The following is a 21,051-nucleotide window of genomic DNA, read 5'->3' as shown; positions in this document are numbered from 1 at the left end:
TCATGGACAAATAAGCAGAAGGGTGCTGTCATCTGGTAGGGGACAACTCGAATGGCTGGCAGTCACTCTTTTATAGGGCTGCAGGGAGCACTGGCCAGGTGCTCCCAATGCACCTAATTAGGAACCCCAGGTTGGCCACGCCTACAGGAGATCTGTGGGAGAGATACACATAGAGGAGTACACCATACACCCACACACAGACCCTGCAAGCCAGGCCAAGGGGCCGTGACAGTAATCGCTCTGGTTTTTAGTGACCTGCCAGCACACACCTGCTGAGAGGTGTGTGTCAGTCACAGTGTGTGTGTCAGTCACAGGTGTGTGTCAGTCACAGGTGTGTGTGTCAGTCACAGGTGTGTGACTGACACCTGAGCATGGGTTCTGCAACTTTGACATCTGTCTTTGGTACCGTTGTGCAAATCTTGCCTGTAAATCTCTGGAAGAAAACCTATGGTTCCTCAGTGAAACGAGGGTGAGGAACCGGTCTCACAGAACTTGGTCCTAAGTGTGTAAATGGTACCAGGGCTGACACTAAATAATGTGTCATCTGCATAACAGAACACCAGCTTCACTTGCTCTATTGTACAGGTCTTATCCTGAAGGGACAAACGTGGCATCTTTCCATGGGGGGGCAGTGTTGCTGCTTGGAGCATCAACACAAAGTCAACAAAGTTGCAGAACCCATGTTCAGGTGTCAGTCACTCACCTGTAACAGACACACACCTCTCAGCAGGTGTGTGCTGGCAGGTCGCTCAAAACCAGAGTGATTACCAACAGAAGCATGTTGGGTGATTTTGGCAGATTATTTGGAGGCGCTACCCACACGTTTAGCTGTGTTGCTCATTCCACGAATGCCCGATCCTTACAAGCTCTACCTCGTTGTAAAGGTGACTAATACAATGGAACACAGAGGGTGTGTGTGTGTATATTGTGTGTGTATAATGTGTGTATATTGTGTGTATTGTGTGTATTGTGTGGGTCAGGGTCCAGGTTCTCCAGTAGAATGCTCAGATGAAGACAAAGCTCTGCTGTGTGAGCTGGGTGCACCGTTCAGAAGCGACCAGCAGGTGGCACTCTTCATTTATTCTACTTTTTACTTCTCTCTCTCTACTCTCTACCTTCCTCTAATATGACATTAATCTATTCTACTGTTTGTACTTATGATATTAATATATTCTACATATTATAATTGTCTATTCTATTGTTAGATTCCAACCTCTCTGTTTTTAAGTGATTGAATACTTTATTAACACGTTGCAAACACTACAGCAAGTAGTGTGGTCCTATGTATTAATTCAAATTGTCAAATCAAAACAAGTTGTCTCAAGAGACTTTACATGTAGAGCAGAGACCCCACAGTCCATCCTGAACAACAAGACACTTTACATGTAGAGCAGAGACCCCACAGTCCATCCTGAACAACAAGACACTTTACATGTAGAGCAGAGACCCCACAGTCCATCCTGAACAACAAGACACTTTACATGTAGAGCAGAGACCCCACAGTCCATCCTGAACAACAAGACACTTTACATATAGAGCAGAGACCCCACAGTCCATCCTGAACAACAAGACACTTTACATGTAGAGCAGAGACCCCACAGTCCATCCTGAACAAGCAATTTTGCGACAGTGGCAACGAAAAACTCCCCCTTAACAAGAAGAAACGTCAGGCAGACCCTAGGCTCTAGGGTGGGGGCCTTAAATTCTGCCTCGACCGTGTCGGGGGGGAAGAAGAGAGAGAGAGAGAGAGAGAGAGGTTGAGACAGAGGAGAGACAGAGAGAGAGATGCAGTACATGTTATGTATTCAATTCATCATACAATACAATACAAATCACCATCAATACAGGAGCAATAAAAGGTCTATTTAACAGACTATATTGTCTACTATTATCTATTGTCTATGTGTTAGTGTATTGTTTTCTTTAGTTACATTGTCAGACTTCATGATTGTCATTAGTTCTGTTCTTTATGAAGCTGTGTGTCTGTCTGTCTGTCTGTCTGTCTGTCTGTCCTCAGGTGGTGCTGTCAATCATCTTTGAGGTGTCAGAGATCAGTCTGAACACCAGAGAGATTCACACCCTGCTCACACTGTCAACGTAACACACACACACACACACACACACACACACACACACACACACACACACACACACACACACACACACACACACACACACACACACACACACACACACACACACACACACACACACACACTGCTCACACTGTCAACGTAACACACACACACACACACACACACACACACACACACACACACACACACACACACACACACACACACACACACACACACACACACACACACACACACACACACACACACACACACACACACAATATTAATGTATTCATGTGTTCTGTATGTTTAATATTGATAATGATATGAATGTATACATTAATACATACATTAATATGTTTGATATGAATGTATTTTCAGTCTCAGCGAGCAGTCAGATCTCTCTCCATTATCTCTGTTCATGTTGGTGGAATATTCCCTTCAACCTGTCTTCACCCTGTAAGTATAATATAGTATAATATATATACAGTATATATATATATATATATATATATATATATATATATATATATATATATATATATATATATATATACATATATATATATACATATATATATATACATATATATACATATATATACATATATATATATATATATATATATATATATATATATATATACATATATATATATATATATATATATATATATTCCCTTCAACCTGTCTTCATCCTGTAAGTATCTTGTTTAATGAAGCATAGCGTTAGTTCATGCAGGGTTAGGGTCACGGGAGTTGCTGATTGATTAATTACCTTTTTTTGTGCTGTTAGAATCAAGCAGCCAGGCCACGCCCATTTTGGAGGTCATGTGACCGGGGAGTCGTCTATGAAGACGACCAGCGATGTGGGCACTCTGCTGGACTTCACCTTTAAGGTTCAGTTATTACATCACCTTTAAACATGTTACTGTACCTTTAAAGAGTCACTGTACCTTTAAATACATCACCAGCGAAGTGGGCCCCCTGCTGGACTTCACCTTTAAGGTTCACCTTTAAATATGTCACCTCACCTTTAAATATGTTACTGTCCCTTTAAATATGTTACAGTACCTTTAAATACATGGCCAGCGATGTGGGCACTCTGCTGGACTTCACCTTTGAGGTTGAATTATTATGTGTAAATATGTTACTGCACCTTTAAATATGTTACTGTACCTTTAAATACATGGCCAGCGATGTGGGCACTCTGCTGGACGAGGTTGAATTATTATGTGTAAATATGTTACTGTACCTTTAAATATGTTGTTTCCTGATAAACAGGAAGTCGATGGTTTGTGTTTCCTGATAAATAAGAAGTAGATGGTTTGTGTTTCCTGATAAACAAGAAGTTGATGGCTTGTGTTTCCTGATAAACAGGAAGTTGATGGCTTGTGTTTCCTGATAAACAGGAAGTAGATGGTTTTTGTTTCCTGATAAACAAGAAGTTGATGGTTTGTGTTTCCTGATAAACAAGAAGTTGATGGCTTGTGTTTCCTGATAAACAAGAAGTAGATGGTTTGTGTTTCCTGATAAACAAGAAGTAGATGGTTTGTGTTTCCTGATAAACAAGAAGTTGATGGTTTGTGTTTCCTGATAAACAAGAAGTTGATGGCTTGTGTTTCCTGATAAAGAAGAAGTTGATGGCTTGTGTTTCCTGATAAACAGGAAGTTGATGGTTTGTGTTTCCTGATAAACAGGAAGTTGATGGCTTGTGTTTCCTGATAAACAGGAAGTTGATGGCTTGTGTTTCCTGATAAACAAGAAGTAGATGGTTTGTGTTTCCTGATAAACAGGAAGTTGATGGCTTGTGTTTCCTGATAAACAAGAAGTTGATGGCTTGTGTTTCCTGATAAACAGGAAGTTGATGGCTTGTGTTTCCTGATAAACAGGAAGTTGATGGCTTGTGTTTCCTGATAAACAAGAAGTTGATGGCTTGTGTTTCCTGATAAACAGGAAGTAGATGGTTTGTGTTTCCTGATAAACAAGAAGTTGATGGCTTGTGTTTCCTGATAAACAGGAAGTTGATGGCTTGTGTTTCCTGATAAACAGGAAGTAGATGGTTTGTGTTTCCTGATAAACAGGAAGTAGATGGTTTGTGTTTCCTGATAAACAGGAAGTTGATGGCTTGTGTTTCCTGACAAACAGGAAGTTGATGGCTTGTGTTTCCTGATAAACAGGAAGTTGATGGCTTGTGTTTCCTGTCAGGTGGAGATATTGGGGAAGCCGCTGGGCGACCTGGGCTACCTGGAGGTGGAATTTGATTGGCCGTGGGAGGCGTCCAATGGGAAGTGGCTGCTGTACCTGACAGAAATCCGATTGAACGGGACCTCCGAGCCACGCTGCGTTCCGCCCGGTGACATCATCAACCCTCTGAACCTCGTGGTAACCATGGCAACCTCGTAGAGTCATGCTTTTTATATTAATAAATGTTAATTAATAACACATATAAATGTTTATTACAGATAACGTTACAAAGTAACACGTTACTGTAACAAAACTACGTTCTTTGGTAACTAGAAATGTAACTAGTTACTTTTTCCCAGTACGGTAACACGTTTTATTACATGGCTTGGTTGAATGCTTGATTCTGATTGGTCAATCACTGAATTCAGTGGTATGTTATTTCTGGATTGACTGAGTTTAAAGGTTTCATGACATTCAGTTTTACAAAACGTTAAAAGTCTTCATCATGGTCTTTCAAACGTGTATTCAAATGTTTTAACTGAAAGATCCACTCCAGTGAGCCGTTTTTTTTCTCTCTGATTTCTAAAGCCTTTTCAACTGCGATGAAAAAAAATAATCTTTGCCTGCAGGTGTCGCTGTTGAGGGATTTTGCCTGTCAATCATCGCCTCTGCTCCGCCCCCCCCTTCCCCCCCCAAAGAAATGATAGGGGAGGGGAGGGGCAGGGAGGAGAGGGGGTGGGATTAAGGGACATCAAAGTCCAGGGGCCAATCCCAGCACTTCTTTTAGCCTAATTATTCAGAAAACCCCAGACCACAGAAAGTGCACAGAATGTTCAAAGTTCAGTTTTTTTGGGTGCAATTGAAGTAATACCCCCCCCCCCCCCCTTAAAGTAACACTGTTTATACTGTCATGTAATTCATCAATGCATTTATTTTTCTCTTCAGTTGTCAGAGGGGGAGGGGCCAGAGGGGGAGGGGCCGGGCAGGGTCAGAAGAAGCATGGAGGAGGAAAGGAGAGAGAAAAGGAAAACCCAGTCTTCCATCAGCCTGCAGGGAGCGCCCAAGAGCACGCACACACTGGTACACACACACACACACACACACACACACACACACACACACACACACACACACACACACACACACACACACACACACACACACACACACACACACACACACGTATGTCTGTATGTCTTATTGTGTATGCGGGTGTGTGTGTGTGTGTGTGTGTGTGTGTGTGTGTGTGTGTGTGTGTGTGTGTGTGTGTGTGTGTGTGTGTGTGTGTGTGTGGGGGTGGGTGTGTGTGTGTGTGTGTGTGTGTGTGTGTGTGTGTGTGTGTGTGTGTGTGTGTGTGTGTACATAATGGTATATATGTGTGTGTAGGACTGTGTACAGGGCATGGTGAGGTGTGTGAAGTTCATCTGTCCTCTGATCAACATGAAGAACACAGCGAGCCTGTCTGTCAGCGCACGGCTCTGGAACGCTACTCTGATAGAGGTCTGTCTGTCTGTCTGTCTGTCTGTCTGTCTGTCTGTCTGTCTGTCTGCCTGTCTGCCTGTCTGTCTGTCTGTCTGCCTGCTGCTATGTGGACCTACCTTATGTCTAAGTGTGTGTGTGTGTGTGTGTGTGTGTGTGTGTGTGTGTGTGTGTGTGTGTGTGTGTGTGTGTGTGTGTGTGTGTGTGTGTGTGTGTGTGTGTGTGTGTGTGTAGGATTATGCTGAGTCATGGAAGGTAACAGTAGGAGGACAGGCGTCTCTTAAACTGGTCACACACAAACCTGCCATCAAGATGGACACTATTACAACACAGGTAACCTGTCTGTCTGTCTGTCTGTCTGTCTGTCTGTCTGTCTGTCTGTCTGTCTGTCAGACAAACAGACAACAATGGAAATATGAAATTATGATTAATCAATCAATCAATTAGATTAAATGACATGTTACTGTAGTTCAGTGTATTGTTATCATTTCTATTGTTATATTGTATTGTTTCAGTTCAGTGTACTGTTGGAGCCAGAGGGTGGAGGTGTGATGGAGAACAGCGCCCCCCTGTGGATCTACCTGCTGTCCGTCCTGTGTGGAGTTCTGCTGCTGGCTGCCCTCTGGTGGCTGCTGTGGAAGGTACAGCACACACACACACACACACACACACACACACACACACACACACACACACACACACACACACACACACACACACACACACACACACACACACACACACACACACACACACACACACACACACAAAAGATTTTAAAAAATACAACAAAATAAAACAGTCAAGTAGTTTTGAGCCTTACTTCCTGGTTGTTCAGTGTAGTTTATAGTCTTACTTCCTGGTTGTTCAGTGTAGTTTATAGTCTTACTTCCTGGTTGTTCAGTGTAGTTTATAGTCTTACTTCCTGGTTGTTCAGTGTAGTTTATAGTCTTACTTCCTGGTTGTTCAGTGTAGTTTATAGTCTTACTTCCTGGTTGTTCAGTGTAGTTTATAGTCTTACTTCCTGGTTGTTCAGTGTAGTTTATAGTCTTACTTCCTGGTTGTTCAGTGTAGTTTATAGTCTTACTTCCTGGTTGTTCAGTGTAGTTTATAGTCTTACTTCCTGGTTGTTCAGTGTGGATTTTAGCCAAGAGGAAAATAGCAAGAGTCACCATCTCAGGTTTACTTCCTGTATCTGTGTGACGTAGGTAGACACGCCTTTTTAGGAGACAGGAAGCAGGTTGGAGTCTATTCTCCATTCTAAGAGTGAACGTCAACACAGTTTCTGAAGCATTTATTATTGTGGGATCGCTTTAGCGATCACACTAATGTTATCTTCACTATTTATTATTATTATTATTGGGTCATTTCAATGGAGAAATCCCATTTAGTGATGTCATAATGCATAATGCCATTCCAGTGACGTGATAATACTGATGTCATTGTATTATGACCCTACTATAACACTATCAATACTCAATACCAGCAACAGTCTTAGCGATCCCACACTGTTTCTTCGACTTTATTATCAACATTTCTCTGTCCCAGCAACACACTCTCGCGGGATCTAGCACCAGTAAACATAGATCTATAACACCAGTAAACATAGATCTATAGCACCAGTAAATATAGATCTATAACACCAGTAAACATAGATCTATAACACCAGTAAACATAGATCTATAACACCAGTAAACATAGATCTATAACACCAGTAAACATAGATCTATAGCACCAGTAAATATAGATCTATAACACCAGTAAACATAGATCTATAACACCAGTAAACATAGATCTATAACACCAGTAAACATAGATCTATAACACCAGTAAACATAGATCTATAGCACCAGTAAACATAGATCTATAACACCAGTAAACATAGATCTATAACACCAGTAAACAGAATCATTGGACGTTCGTAAGATTGGCCGTCAGACACCGGCGCCCACTTAGGAGACCATTTGTAGGATAGATTTGAGCATTATTTCCTGGTTGTTCAGTGTAGTTTTTAGTCTTATTTCCTGGTTGTTCAGTGTAGTTTATAGTCTTATTTCCTGGTTGTTCAGTGTAGTTTTTAGTCTTATTTCCTGGTTGTTCAGTGTAGTTTTTAGTCTTATTTCCTGGTTGTTCAGTGTAGTTTTTAGTCTTATTTCCTGGTTGTTCAGTGTAGTTTATAGTCTTATTTCCTGGTTGTTCAGTGTAGTTTTTAGTCTTATTTCCTGGTTGTTCAGTGTAGTTTTTAGTCTTATTTCCTGGTTGTTCAGTGTGGGTTCTTCAGGAGAGCCAGCACCAGAGAGCTGTTTGAGGCCCAGGTCCACAGAGCCAGGATGAAGAGCCAGCCCTCCCAGGCTGACCGGCTGACCAATGAGCACTGAGGCTGTCTTCTGTAAGGACTGAATGACTGATTCACTGACTGACTGACTGACTGACTGACTGACTGACTGACTGACTGACTGACTGACTGATTGATTCACTGCGACTGACTGACTGATTCACTGTGAGTGACTGACTGATTCACTGTGACTGACTGACTGACTGCTGACTGTGAGATTCAATTCATAGAGGTCTCGCAGGTAGTTTGTGGTATTACCTGTGTAGGCCCTATAAAGAGAAGATGCATTCACCATCTGTTTTGAATAAGGGGTGTCATGTTTTGCAATTAATTAAACTTACATAGACTATTTCTGTTATTAAGGCTTTGTGATTTCTATTTAAAATAAAGTATAGTTTTGGACCATGACGGAGGCGCGCCGACTCAGCAGACCTTGAGGCCAAGGAGTCGCGCCCGAGCGCCTCCAGTCGCGAGTGCCCACGACGACCGGCCGATGGTCTGCTAGTCGACTAAGCGCCGTCCGAGTTATGTACCGATAGGCACAGAATCGTAAATAATATTGGTGGGGACTGCGTTTGCCCCACTGACTGCGTAATTAAACTTACATAGACTATTTCTGTTTTTAAGGGTTTGTGATTTCTATTTGACTGTGCAGGGCAGAGGCGTCTAATCTCTGAGTTAGGGTAACCGCATACCCTCGGATTTAAAACTATTTCCACTATTTCTTATTTCCATTTAAAGATGTGTTTACACTATATTTTATAACTAAGGGATAGATGCTAAAAAGTTACAGGCTTGGAACCCAGTTAGCATATCAACAGTTCTGATGTTCACACCTCCATTTTGGAAGACAATTAGCTCCCTGTTGATGGCCCAATTGCTGATGGCTCTTGGTGTCGATGTGTCTTCATTAATATTCTCACTAACTCAACAATGAGATCTCCCACTCAACTCTGTGGTTTGATGTAGGTGATCAACTCCATTGTTTAGGTTAGTGAGAATGTGTGAAGAGTTTCAGTTCTGTTGGGCAGTTTAAAAGTTTAAACCCCCTGGATATTTTGTGCTAAGTCTTGCAATCCATTCTTTTTCATGGAATCTTCTCTGTCCAATTGTCCAGCGGTCATTGTATTCCAGACCGCATACCTTTATAGCATCAATTCCATGTGTCATAAAGTGTTGAACAATTAATAAATGGGTATCTTTTTCATTATTAATGGTATATCTATGTTGGCTTATTCTATTTGCTATGGAGTTGCTCGTCTCTCCTACATACTGTAATCCACACACTTGGCAAGTAATCAGATAAACACAATTTCTGGTGTTGTGATGTGATGTTCTGTCTTAGGCTAATTATATTTTTGTTTGTCCTGTTTTTAACAGTTTGTTTCGGGCTAAAGTAGTTAGGCCTTGTCCTGGCTATCTGGTTCCATGGTTTCAATTTGCTATGGACCAAGTAGTCTTTTAGGTTTTTGTTTTTCCTGTAGGCCGAAATTATGTTAAAGTCCTGTAAGAGGTCCGCTCCCCTGTTTTCAAAATTTATTTTGATGGCTCTGTTTGCCAATAAACTTTGGCTAGAAAATGTGGTTACTAATGCTAGTGTGGGTTTCTCATTCCTTACCTTCACTTCCTGGAACGTGTTGTATGCTTTCCTGAGAAATGTTCTTGTATATCCACGTTTCCTTAATGCTGTGAACAGAGTCTTGTAGGCATTTTCAAAATCTGCTGCTTGTGTGCAGATTCTCTTGAAACGTAGGAGTTGTGACTTGACTATTCCTGCGAAACAATGGGTTGGATGGAAGGAAGTTTTGTGGAGCAATGCATGTGTATCAGTCTCCTTAAAAAATACCCTTAAATCCAGTTTGCCGGTGGTATTGAAGTCTTTCCATTTGAAGACCGTAACATCCAAGAAGTCAATTTGTTCTTTGTTAGTGACATATTTCACTGTTATTGAGGCATGATGTGTGTTTAAGACTTGTATGAACTGCTCAAATTCCTCTGTGGAGTGCTCAAATACTCCAAAAACATCATCTAGAAACCTAAAATAATGTGTGGGTTTGAATCTGCACTTTTTGAGTGCTGTTTCTTCCCACAATGCCAAATAAATGTTTGCATAAGATGGTGCAAATTTCTTTCCCATGGCTGTTCCACTGATCTGAAGGAAGGTTCTCCCATCAAATGTGAAATCGTTTTTGGTCAAATTTAATTCTAGCAATTTCAATAGTTCTGCGTCTGGTCTTTGTCTGTCAGGATACTTTTTAAAGATATCTCTGATTGCCTTCAGCCCCGCTACTGTGTTTATATTGGTGTACAAACTGTCAACATCTATTGAAAACAAAAATGCACCCTGAGGCACTGTGATGTTTTTTATTTTGTCAATAAAGTCATATGTATCCTTAAAGGTTTAATGACATTCACTTTTACACCACATTCAAAGTCTTTGTCCTGGTCCTTCAAAAGTGTACAAAAAGTTTTAAGTGAAAATTCCATTCCAGTGATCAATGGCAGGTGTTTTTCTCTCACATTTCTAAAGCCTTTTCAACTGCAATGAAAAAAGAAATCTTTGCCTGCGGGTGTCGCTGGTGAGGGATTTTGCCTGTCAATCATCGCCTCTGCTCCGCCCCCCCCAAAGGAAAGGATAGGGGAGGGGAGGGGCGAGGAGGAGAGTGGGCGGGATTAATCGACTGTGACCTCACTGTCGAAGGGCCAAGCTCAGATTACTTTTCAGCCTAATTATTCAGAAAACCCCAGACCACAGAAAATCCACTGAATGTTCTAAGTTCAGGTTTTTTGGGTGTAATTGAAGTCATAAAACCCCAAATAAAACATTGAAAATAAAAAAAGTGAAAATGAATGTCATGATACCTTTAATATAGCTTGGATGTTTTACAGATAGTGGGTTTAAGTAGAATTCAATAAATTCTGCTGTGGCATATGTTTCTGAGTTACAATCCGAGACGATTGGGCGAGCAGGTGGAATTTCATAAGGAATAGTCCAGGTACTCGGGTCCTTGTGGATTTTGGGTAAAAGATAGAGAATTCTAGCTCTTGGGGAATTTTCGCCCCGTAGGTATTTCTCTTGTTTTTGGTCTATAAACTTTTTCTCTCTTAATTCGGTGATGATTTCCCCAACTTCTATTGCTGTTTGTTCAAAAATGGGTGCCTCCAATTCCACATAGTGATTTGAGTTATTCAACTGTCTTAAACCCTCAAAAACATATTGTTGTCTGTCCAAAATGACTATACGACTCCCTTTGTCTGCAGGCTTAATCACAATGTCCTGGTTGTTAGCTAATGATCTTAGAGCTCTCACCTGATCTGTTGTGATGTTGTTTTTGACTGACTGACTGACTGATTCACTGACTGACTGACTGACTGATTCACTGACTGACTGACTGACTGACTGACTGACTGATTCACTGTGACTGACTGACTGACTGATTCACTGACTGACTGATTCACTTTGACTGACTGACTGACTGATTCACTGTGACTGACTGACTGACTGACTGACTGACTGACTGACTGCTGACTATGAGATTCAATTCAAAGAGGCCTCACAGGTAGTTTGTGGTACTATCTGTGTAGGCCCTATAAAGAGAAGGTGCATTCGCCATCTGTTTTGAATAAGGGGTGTCATGTTTTGCAATTAATTAAACTTACATAAACTATTTATGTCATTAAAGCTTTGTGAGTTCCATTTAAAATAAAGTTGACCATGACAGAGGCGCGCCGACTCAGCAGACCTTGAGGCCGAGGAGTCGCGCCCGAGCGCCTCCAGGCGCGAGTGCCCGCGGCGACCGGCCGATGGTCTGCTAGTCGACTCAGCGCCGTCCGAGTTATGTACCGATAGGCACAGAATCGTAAATAACATTGGTGGGGACTGCGTTTGCCCCACTGACTGTGTAATTAAACCTACATAGACTATTTCTGTTTTAAAGGTTTGTGATTTCTATTTGACTGTGCAGGGCAGAGGCGTCAATTCTCTGAGTCATGGTAACAGCATACCCTCGGATTTAAAATTATTTCCACTATTTCTTAATTCCATTTAAAGATGTGTTTACATTATATGCTATAAGGTTACAAGCTTGGAATCCAGTTAGCATATCTACAGTTCTGCTGTTCACACCTCCATTTTGGAAGACAATGAGCTCCCTGTTGATGGCCCAATTGCTGATGGCTCTTGGTATCAATGTGTCTTCATTAATATTCTCACTAACTCAACAATGAGATCTCCCACTCAACTCTGTGGTTTGATGTAGGTGATCAACTCCATTGTTTAGTTTAGTGAGAATTTGTGAAGGGTTTGAGTTCTGTTGGGCAGTTTAAAAGTTTAAACCACCTGGATATTTTGTGCTAAGTCTTGTGATCCATTCTTTTTCATGGAATCTTCTCTGTCCAATTGTCCAGCGGTCATTGTATTCCAAGCCACATACCTTTATAGCCTCAATTCCATGTGTCATAAAGTGTTGAACAATTAACAAATGGGTATCCTTTTCATTATTAATGGTATATTTATGTTGGCTTATTCTAATTGCTATGGAGTTGCTCGTCTCTCCTACATATTGTAATCCACATACTTGGCAAGTAATCAGATAAACACAATTTCTGGTGTTGTATGTGATGTTCTGTCTTAGGATAATTATATTTTTGTTTGTCCTGTTTTTAACAGTTTGTTTTGGGCTAAAGTAGTTAGGCCTTGTCCTAATTATCTGGTTCCATGGTTTCAATTTGCTGTGGACCAAGTGGTCTTTTAAGTTTTTGTTTCTCCTGTAGGCCGAGATTATGTTGAAGTTCTGTAAGAGGTCCCCTCCCCTGTTTTCAAAATTTCTTTTGATGGCTCTGTTTGCCAGTAAACTTTGGCTAGAAAATGTGGTTACTAAAGCTAGTGTGGGTTTCTCATTCCTTACTTTCACTTCCTGGAACGTGTTGTATGCTTTCCTGAGAAATGTTCTTGTATATCCACGTTTCCTTAATGCTGTGAACAGAGTCTTGTAGGCTTTTTCAAAATCTGCTGCTTGTGTGCAGATTCTTTTGAAACGTAGGAGCTGTGACTTGACTATTCCTGCGAAACAATGGGTTGGGTGGAAGGATGTTTTGTGGAGCAATGCATGTGTATCCGTCTCCTTAAAAAATACCCTTAAATCCAGTTTGCCGGTGGTATTGAAGTCTTTTCCTTTGAAGACTGTAACATCCAGGAAGTCAATATGTTCTTTGTTAGTGACATATTTCACTGTTATTGAGGCATGATGTGTGTTTAGGATTTGGATGAACAGCTCAAATTCCTCTGTGGAGTGCTCAAAAACTCCAAAAATATCATCTAGAAACCTGAAATAATGTGTGGGTTTGAATCTGCACTTTTTGAGTGCGGTTTCTTCCCACAAAGCCAAATAAATGTTGGCATAAGATGGTGCAAATTTCTTTCCCATGGCTGTTCCACTGATTTGAAGGAAGGTTTTCCCATCAAATGTGAAATCGTTTTTGGTCAAATTTAATTCTAGCAATTTCAATAGTTCTGCGTCTGGTCTTTGCCTGTCAGGGTACTTTATAAAGATATCTCTGATTGCGCCACTGTGTTTATATTGGTGTACAAACTGTCAACATCTATTGAAAACAAAATGGCCCCCTGAGGCACTGCGATGTTTTTTATTTTATCAATAAAGTCATATGTATCCTTAATGTAGCTTGGATGTTTTACAGATAGTGGGTTTAAGTAGAATTCAATAAATTCTGCTGTGGCATATGTTTCTGAGTTACAATCCGAAACAATTGGGCGACCAGGTGGAATTTCATAAGGAATAGTCCATGTACTAGGGTCCTTGTGGATTTTGGGTAAAAGGTAGAGAATTCTAGCTCTTGGGGAATTTTCGCCCCGTAGGTACTTCTCTTGTTTCTGATCTATACATTTTTTCTTTCTTAATTCGGTGATGATACCCCCAACTTCTATTGCTGTTTGTTTAAAAATGGGTGCCTCCAACTCCACATAGTGATTTGAGTTATTCAACTGTCTTAAACCCTCAAAAACATATTGTTGTCTGTCCAAAATGACTATACGGCTCCCTTTGTCTGCAGGCTTAATCACAATGTCCTGGTTGTTAGCTAATGATCTTAGAGCTCTCACCTGATCTGTTGTGATGTTATTTTTTTCTCTCAGGTGTCCTGGTACATTTTGTACTGTGGCTCTGTCCATCTGGATCAATTGTTTTAGGTTGTCCGGTATTTTGTCCTCGTCTGGTTCCCAGTATGATGGAAGGTGGAAGCGCGGAATTTCCGTGTTGTTTCCAACTCCAAAATGTGTAGCTAATTTGAGTCTGCGATGGTATTTTGACACATCTATTCTCAAGCTTTGTGATTGTTGTTTGTAGATGTCCAGGGTGGGGACGAATGACAAACCTTTTTCCAAAAGTGTTTTCTGGTGTTCGTTTGGTCGGAAAAAATGAGACAGATTAATTATATCCGACTCCATAAGGCCCTGCCGGTTTGAGCTGTCGGGCCGTATTAGTTTAAAGAGTTGAGCCAGTGCTGTAGCATCAGTTTGGCTGTGTCTTCTTCCCAGTGGACGTTGTCTGATCCTGTTTTGAAGTGGGTTGCGGGCAATTTTGGGAGGTGGGGCTCTTTCTTTATTTCTTCATTTAGGCTTATCAGAATATTCTTCGGGTCAGTTCCTAGGCTTTCTGAGTAGTTGATTAGTGCTATGCGTCTGTCTGCGCAGGGGAATTGTTTTTTGGCTGTTGTGCGGAGTTTCTTCAAGGCTGTGTGGCTTGTTTTTCTAGTTCTTTGGTTCTTGTTGTTAATTCCCACCGAGATGATGAGGTGTGTGGCCGTCTCATTTTTCTCAGCCTTGCTCAGGACTGTTTCGGCCCATTCCAGGTTCATTCCAGAGTAGGATTCTATCTGGACTCTGTCATCTGTGATTGTTGGGATTCGAGACAGGTTGGAGTCTCCAATTATGATGATGTCTCGGTTTGGTACTAATCTCCATTTCTGTTTGTTTTCCTTTTTTCCGCCTCTCCAGTGGCGTGGTATTCTTGGTGCTGTCGCGTTGGTTTCTTCTCGTGCTGGGGCCTCCCTCTGTGTAGTAGTGTCTTCGGTAGGTCCCTCTGGTATTGTCTGGTTCCCTTCACTGTTCCTCCTCTCCTGGGTTGTCCTCTGGGGTGTGTCTCTGGGTGGTGTAGTTTGCCTCCTGGTGGGATTTTCCCTCTGTGGTTTGGGTGTGTTTCTTGGGTTCTGTTGTTCTTCTGTGTTTCTCTCTGGAGGATATGTGGTTCTGTTAGGGTGCTTCTGTTTCCTTTGGTTTCCATTCCGTCCAACATGTGCCCATGGCTCCTCGGGTGTTCTGTTGCTTGTTGTAGGTAGGTCTGGGAACTCTTCCTGTGTTAGTTCTCCTGGGCCCTGTGTTGTTGCTCCTATGGTCCCCATTCCTCCAGTTGGGTCTTCTCTGGGTTCTCCCGTGCCTGGGTTGCCTGTAGAGGGAGAAGAGGGAGGGGAGGATGGGGGTGGGGGAGGACGGGGGACCTGTGGTGTAGGGTGTGTTGTGGTGTGTGTTTTTGTGCTATATAATTCTATTACTGCTGCACGGGCTAAGCCCAGTGTCTTCTCTGTTAGGCGCCTTCCTAGATTTTTTCTTGCCCATTTAGTGGCAATGGAGAAGGCCCTGTCGTATTCCCGTGTTAAGCACTGGGATAGGTCCTTTTTTGTGTTTTCAATCAATGTGTTAAAGTGTTCTATTAATATTAACAAAGTGGTGTAAGACCAATTCTTTGCACTTCCTTGTAGTAGCAGTAAAGTTCTCTCTGTTGGTTTTGCTGGTTTTATAAAATCCATCAGGTCTTGTTCTTTTCTAGCAATACTCTCTGGGTATTTGTCTATGTTTACATTCTGTGAATGGTGTAGTGCGACAATCAAATTGTTTATCCCTCTAATTGATTTGTGAAAATCATTGTTTCTCTCTCCATGTGGTGTGTGTATGTAGGTTTGTCTGTGCCTACCTACCTGGCTTACCTGGTTTGGTTCCATATCCCTCCTGGGTCTGTGGTTGTTCCTGGTTTCTCCATCTGGTCTGGCTCTTTCCCGCCAGGCCTGTCCTTGTTCATGGGTCCGTCGGTTCATTCTCAAATGCATAAACGTTTTCGTACTGTTTATTGTACTTCATCAGATGCGATTCTCCGGGTGAGAATGAATTCCTGTGTCTTCTTTCCTGTATTTATGTGTTTCTGTTGTGGGTGTGGCTTCTCTGTGGCCACTGTCCTCATTGGTTGGTGCTGTTGATGGCCCATCCTGCTGGGGCCCTTTGATGACTCATGTGCCTGTTTTAGGCCTGTTCATGTTCAGGCATGTTTCTCTGTTCCATATGTATGGTCTATTCTTTGTGTTGAATCTTTGTTTATATATATGTATAAACATGGTTAGGTTTTTAGGAAATGTTATAAACATTTTGCAAGCATGAATATACCTCCATGCTTGCAAATGTGCATAACTAAAGTTTGCTTTAGATGACTCCCCTCACAAAATCAGAGGTACTAGCTTGACTGACTGCTGACTATGAGATTCAATTCAAAGAGGCCTCACAGGTAGTTTGTGGTACTATCTGTGTAGGCCCTATAAAGAGAAGGTGCATTCGCCATCTGTTTTGAATAAGGGGTGTCATGTTTTGCAATTAATTAAACTTACATAAACTATTTATGTTATTAAAGCTTTGTGAGTTCCATTTAAAATAAAGTTGACCATGACAGAGGCGCGCCGACTCAGCAGACCTTGAGGCCGAGGAGTCGCGCCCGAGCGCCTCCAGGCGCGAGTGCCCGCGGCGACCGGCCGATGGTCTGCTAGTCGACTCAGCGCCGTCCGAGTTATGTACCGATAGGCACAGAATCGTAAATAACATTGGTGGGGACTGCGTTTGCCCCACTGACTGTGTAATTAAACCTACATAGACTATTTCTGTTTTAAAGGTTTGTGATTTCTATTTGACTGTGCAGGGCAGACTGACTGACTGACTGATTCACTGACTGACTGACTGACTGACTGACTGACTGATTCACTGACTGACTGACTGACTGACTGACTGACTGACTGATTCACTGTGACTGACTGTCTGACTGACTGATTCACTGACTGACTGATTCACTTTGACTGACTGACTGATTCACTTTGACTGACTGCTGACTGAGATTCAATTCATAGAGGTCTCACAGGTAGTTTGTGGTATTACCTGTGTAGGCCCTATAAAGAGAAGAATGCATTCGCCATCTGTTTTGAATAAGGGGTGTCATGTTGTGCAATTAATTAAACTTACATAGACTATTTCTGTTATTAAGGCTTTGTGATTTCTATTTGACTGATTTGTACTGATTCACTGTGACTGACTGACTGACTGACTGACTGACTGACTGACTGATTCACTGACTGACTGACTGACTGACTGACTGATTCACTATGAGTGACTGACTGACTGACTGATTCACTGACTGACTGACTGATTCACTGACTGACTGACTGACTGATTGATTCACTGTGAGTGACTGACTGACTGATTCACTGACTGACTGACTGACTGACTGATTCACTGTGACTGACTGACTGACTGACTGACTGACTGACTGATTCACTGTGACTGACTGTCTGTCTGTCTGTCTGTCTATTTGTCTGTCTGCATCACAAATTCTTGTGGAAATTCCTTATTTACCAAACTCCAATCCCAAATGTGTGTGAAGCCTGACATCTAGTGGTTAAAGAGCTTTATTACATCAAAGAAGACAATAAATCTCAATAAGAACTAAATGTGTTTTCCAGATATGTGGAACATAAAAACTGAACGTTTAGTTGTTATTCTAGCAGTTTGTTCAGATATGTGGAACATAAAAACTGAACATTTAGTTGTTATTCTAGCAGTTTGTTCAGATATGTGGAACATAAAAACTGAACGTTTAGTTGTTATTCTAGCAGTTTGTTCTAAAAAATTAAAAGCATTTAGTTAAGATTCTAGGAATCACAACGCGTGTTGAATCTCCACGTTCTCCACGAAGATGATAGACACCGTCACAGCAGTCAAGTCTATTGAAGATGAATTAATCTTGACATACGTCCTCGAATTTTTGTCAGGCTTAAGACACATGTTTGGTTTTTGGTTACTCTAAACCCTAAACACTAAACGATGATCTTGCTCCGTCCGTCCATCTCTAGCTGTTGGTCCAGTGCCTTGGACTGGCTGACTGATTAACCGACTGCCTTGTATTTTTCTTCCAACATTCTGTCCGTCCTTCCAGTTCAACACACAACCTGCTCTAGTCTTTTCACTAGTGTGTTCACTACTCTGTTCACTAGTCTGTTCACTACTCTGTTCACTAGTGTGTTCACTACTCTGTTCACTACTCTGTTCACTACTCTGTTCACTACTCTGTTCACTAGTGTGACATTAACGTTCCAGTGACAATAACAAAGCATGATATTGTCGCAATTACATTAGTTTTTTCTGAATCACGTCACTAAACTGACAGAATGTTTAGTGAATGTGTGTGTGTGTGTGTGTGTGTGTGTGTGTGTGTGTGTGTGTGTGTGTGTGTGTGCGTGTGCGTGTGTGCGTATGTCAGTGTGGTTTCTTCCAGAGGGGCGTGGCTTTGCACCAGGGCACGGTGGCGGGGAAGAATCATTGTACCGCCGACGGCTTCCTCATCCAGGACGACATCACTTCCTCCACAAACAGGAAGCGGAAGCAAAACAAATGGATCACCACCTGGTCTGAGACCTGCTAGTCTTGCGTAGCCAGACAACTATTCCACAATCTCTGAATGCTATATAGAGTCTGGAACTACACCTCCTGTTATATAGAGTCTGGAACTACACCTCCTGAATGTTATGTAGAGTCTAGAACTACACCTCCTGTTATATAGAGTCTGGAACTACACCTCCTGTTATATAGAGTCTGGAACTGCACCTCCTGTTATATAGAGTCTGGAACTACACCTCCTGTTATATAGAGTCTGGAACTATACCTCCTGAATGCTATATAGAGTCTGGAACTACACCTCCTGTTATATAGAGTCTGGAACTACACCTCCTGTTATATAGAGTCTGGAACTGCACCTCCTGTTATATAGAGTCTGGAACTACACCTCCTGTTATATAGAGTCTGGAACTACACCTCCTGAATGCTATATAGAGTCTAGAACTACACCTCCTGAATGCTATATAGAGTCTGGAACTACACCTCCTGAATGTTATATATAGTCTGGAACTACACCTCCTGAATGTTATATAGAGTCTGGAACTACACCTCCTGAATGTTATATAGAGTCTGGAACTACACCTCCTGAATGCTATATAGAGTCTGGAACTACACCTCCTGAATGTTATATAGAGTCTGGAACTACACCTCCTGAATGTTATATAGAGTCTGGAACTACACCTCCTGAATGTTATATAGAGTCTAGAACTACACCTCCTGAATGTTATATAGAGTCTGGAACTACACCTCCTGAATGTTATATAGAGTCTGGAACTACACCTCCTGAATGTTATATAGAGTCTGGAACTACACCTCCTGAATGTTATATAGAGTCTGGAACTACACCTCCTGAATGCTATATAGAGTCTGGAACTACACCTCCTGAATGTTATATAGAGTCTGGAACTACACCTCCTGAATGTTATATAGAGTCTGGAACTACACCTCCTGAATGTTATATAGAGTCTGGAATTACACCTCCTGAATGTTATATAGAGAGAGTCTGGTAATCTCTCAAGAACAGATCCATCGCTGTGCTTGAATCTGTCGGTAGCCGTGTTGAGAACCCATGCATATTGGCTACACGTGGTCGTGCCATCAGATCAGGAAGCAGGCCGCGCTTTACCCAATCAAATGTAGTGGGCGAGATTTACATGTGTGCGGCTCGTTCCCCACTGGAAACAAACCGAAACTCATTTAACAATAGCGTCCTCGGAGCCGACAAAACCACGGAAAGCATTTTAACTTGCTCTTTCATCATAGAAACAAGTGGGCTTCTAAACGATCCATGTTCTTTGGGAGAAATGGTGTTAGTGTTCCGTGGAGAAATATTGTTAGTGGGAATGAAAATATAGTCACACCACCGGAAGTGGAAGGCTGAAGGCAGACCAAAACCCCGGTTTCCCTGAGTCCTCCGTACAGCTCTGCCCAGAGTCAAATGAATAAGTGAAAAACAGCAGAGGGCGTTGTTTTTCCTATTTATTTGACGATGGGTTCCCAGATTGAGAGTCTGGAACTACACCTCCCGAAATCCGTTCACGAAAATATATTTTTAAAATATATTTACATTTTATTTTTTAATTTAATTTCTGATAAGCAGCAAGATAAATATACTGAGGATTTTGATTTCTATCAGGATACATTTGTGCGACTGTAAAGACGAAACGGAAGTGGGGAGGAGGCTTCACATCCGCTTTATATTCTAATCAAGATCAGAGCTTCAGAGTCCCAGACTGTATGACCGGGAACATTAGAACATTGTGGGAGAGAACAGTCTGGCCACGCGAGACTAGAGACCTACTGATACCTACCGTGATACCTGATACCTACACGTTCCAACACTCTGTCTGAGACCTACTGAGACCTACTGATACCTACTGATACCAACGGGCCACGTTCCAACACTCTGTCTGAGACCTACTGAGACCTGCTGATACCTACCGTGATACCTGATACCTACACGTTCCAACACTCTGTCTGATACCTACTGATACCTACAGGCCACGTTCCAACACTCTGTCTCAGACCTACTGAGACCTACCGGCCACGTTCCAATACTCTGTCTGAGACCTACTGATACCTACAGGCCACGTTCCAATACTCTGTGTGAGACCTACTGAGACCTACCGGCCACGTTCCAATACTCTGTCTGAGACCTACTGATACCTACAGGCCACATTCCAATACTCTGTCTGAGACCTACGGGCCACGTTCCAACACTCTGTCTGAGACCTACTGAGACCTACTGATACCTA

At 42.0% G+C, this 21,051-nt stretch overlaps 1 protein-coding gene across 1 annotated transcript in view; it reads left to right on the top strand.

Annotated features, from left to right (window-relative positions):
- LOC308081020 (integrin alpha-3-like) overlaps positions 1-18,800 on the top strand; it is a gene marked incomplete at its 5' end in the record, with an annotated part of 33,456 nt that extends 14,656 nt beyond the window's left edge. The window contains 11 exons of the mRNA XM_080457428.1: positions 981-1,064; positions 2,018-2,097; positions 2,460-2,537; positions 2,875-2,977; positions 4,287-4,463; positions 5,211-5,345; positions 5,652-5,765; positions 5,979-6,077; positions 6,260-6,385; positions 8,012-8,133; positions 18,663-18,800. Coding sequence (XP_080313554.1) covers positions 981-1,064; positions 2,018-2,097; positions 2,460-2,537; positions 2,875-2,977; positions 4,287-4,463; positions 5,211-5,345; positions 5,652-5,765; positions 5,979-6,077; positions 6,260-6,385; positions 8,012-8,122 — 1,107 coding nt within the window. The remainder of the gene's footprint in view (positions 1-980; positions 1,065-2,017; positions 2,098-2,459; positions 2,538-2,874; positions 2,978-4,286; positions 4,464-5,210; positions 5,346-5,651; positions 5,766-5,978; positions 6,078-6,259; positions 6,386-8,011; positions 8,134-18,662) is intronic.
- Between the last annotated feature and the right edge of the window lie 2,251 nt (positions 18,801-21,051).

This window comes from Gymnoscopelus braueri, assembly GCF_963280865.1.
Source record: "Gymnoscopelus braueri genome assembly, contig: SCAFFOLD_240, whole genome shotgun sequence".
Classification (NCBI taxonomy): domain Eukaryota; kingdom Metazoa; phylum Chordata; class Actinopteri; order Myctophiformes; family Myctophidae; genus Gymnoscopelus; species Gymnoscopelus braueri.
This window is presented reverse-complemented; position numbering and strand designations above follow the sequence as displayed.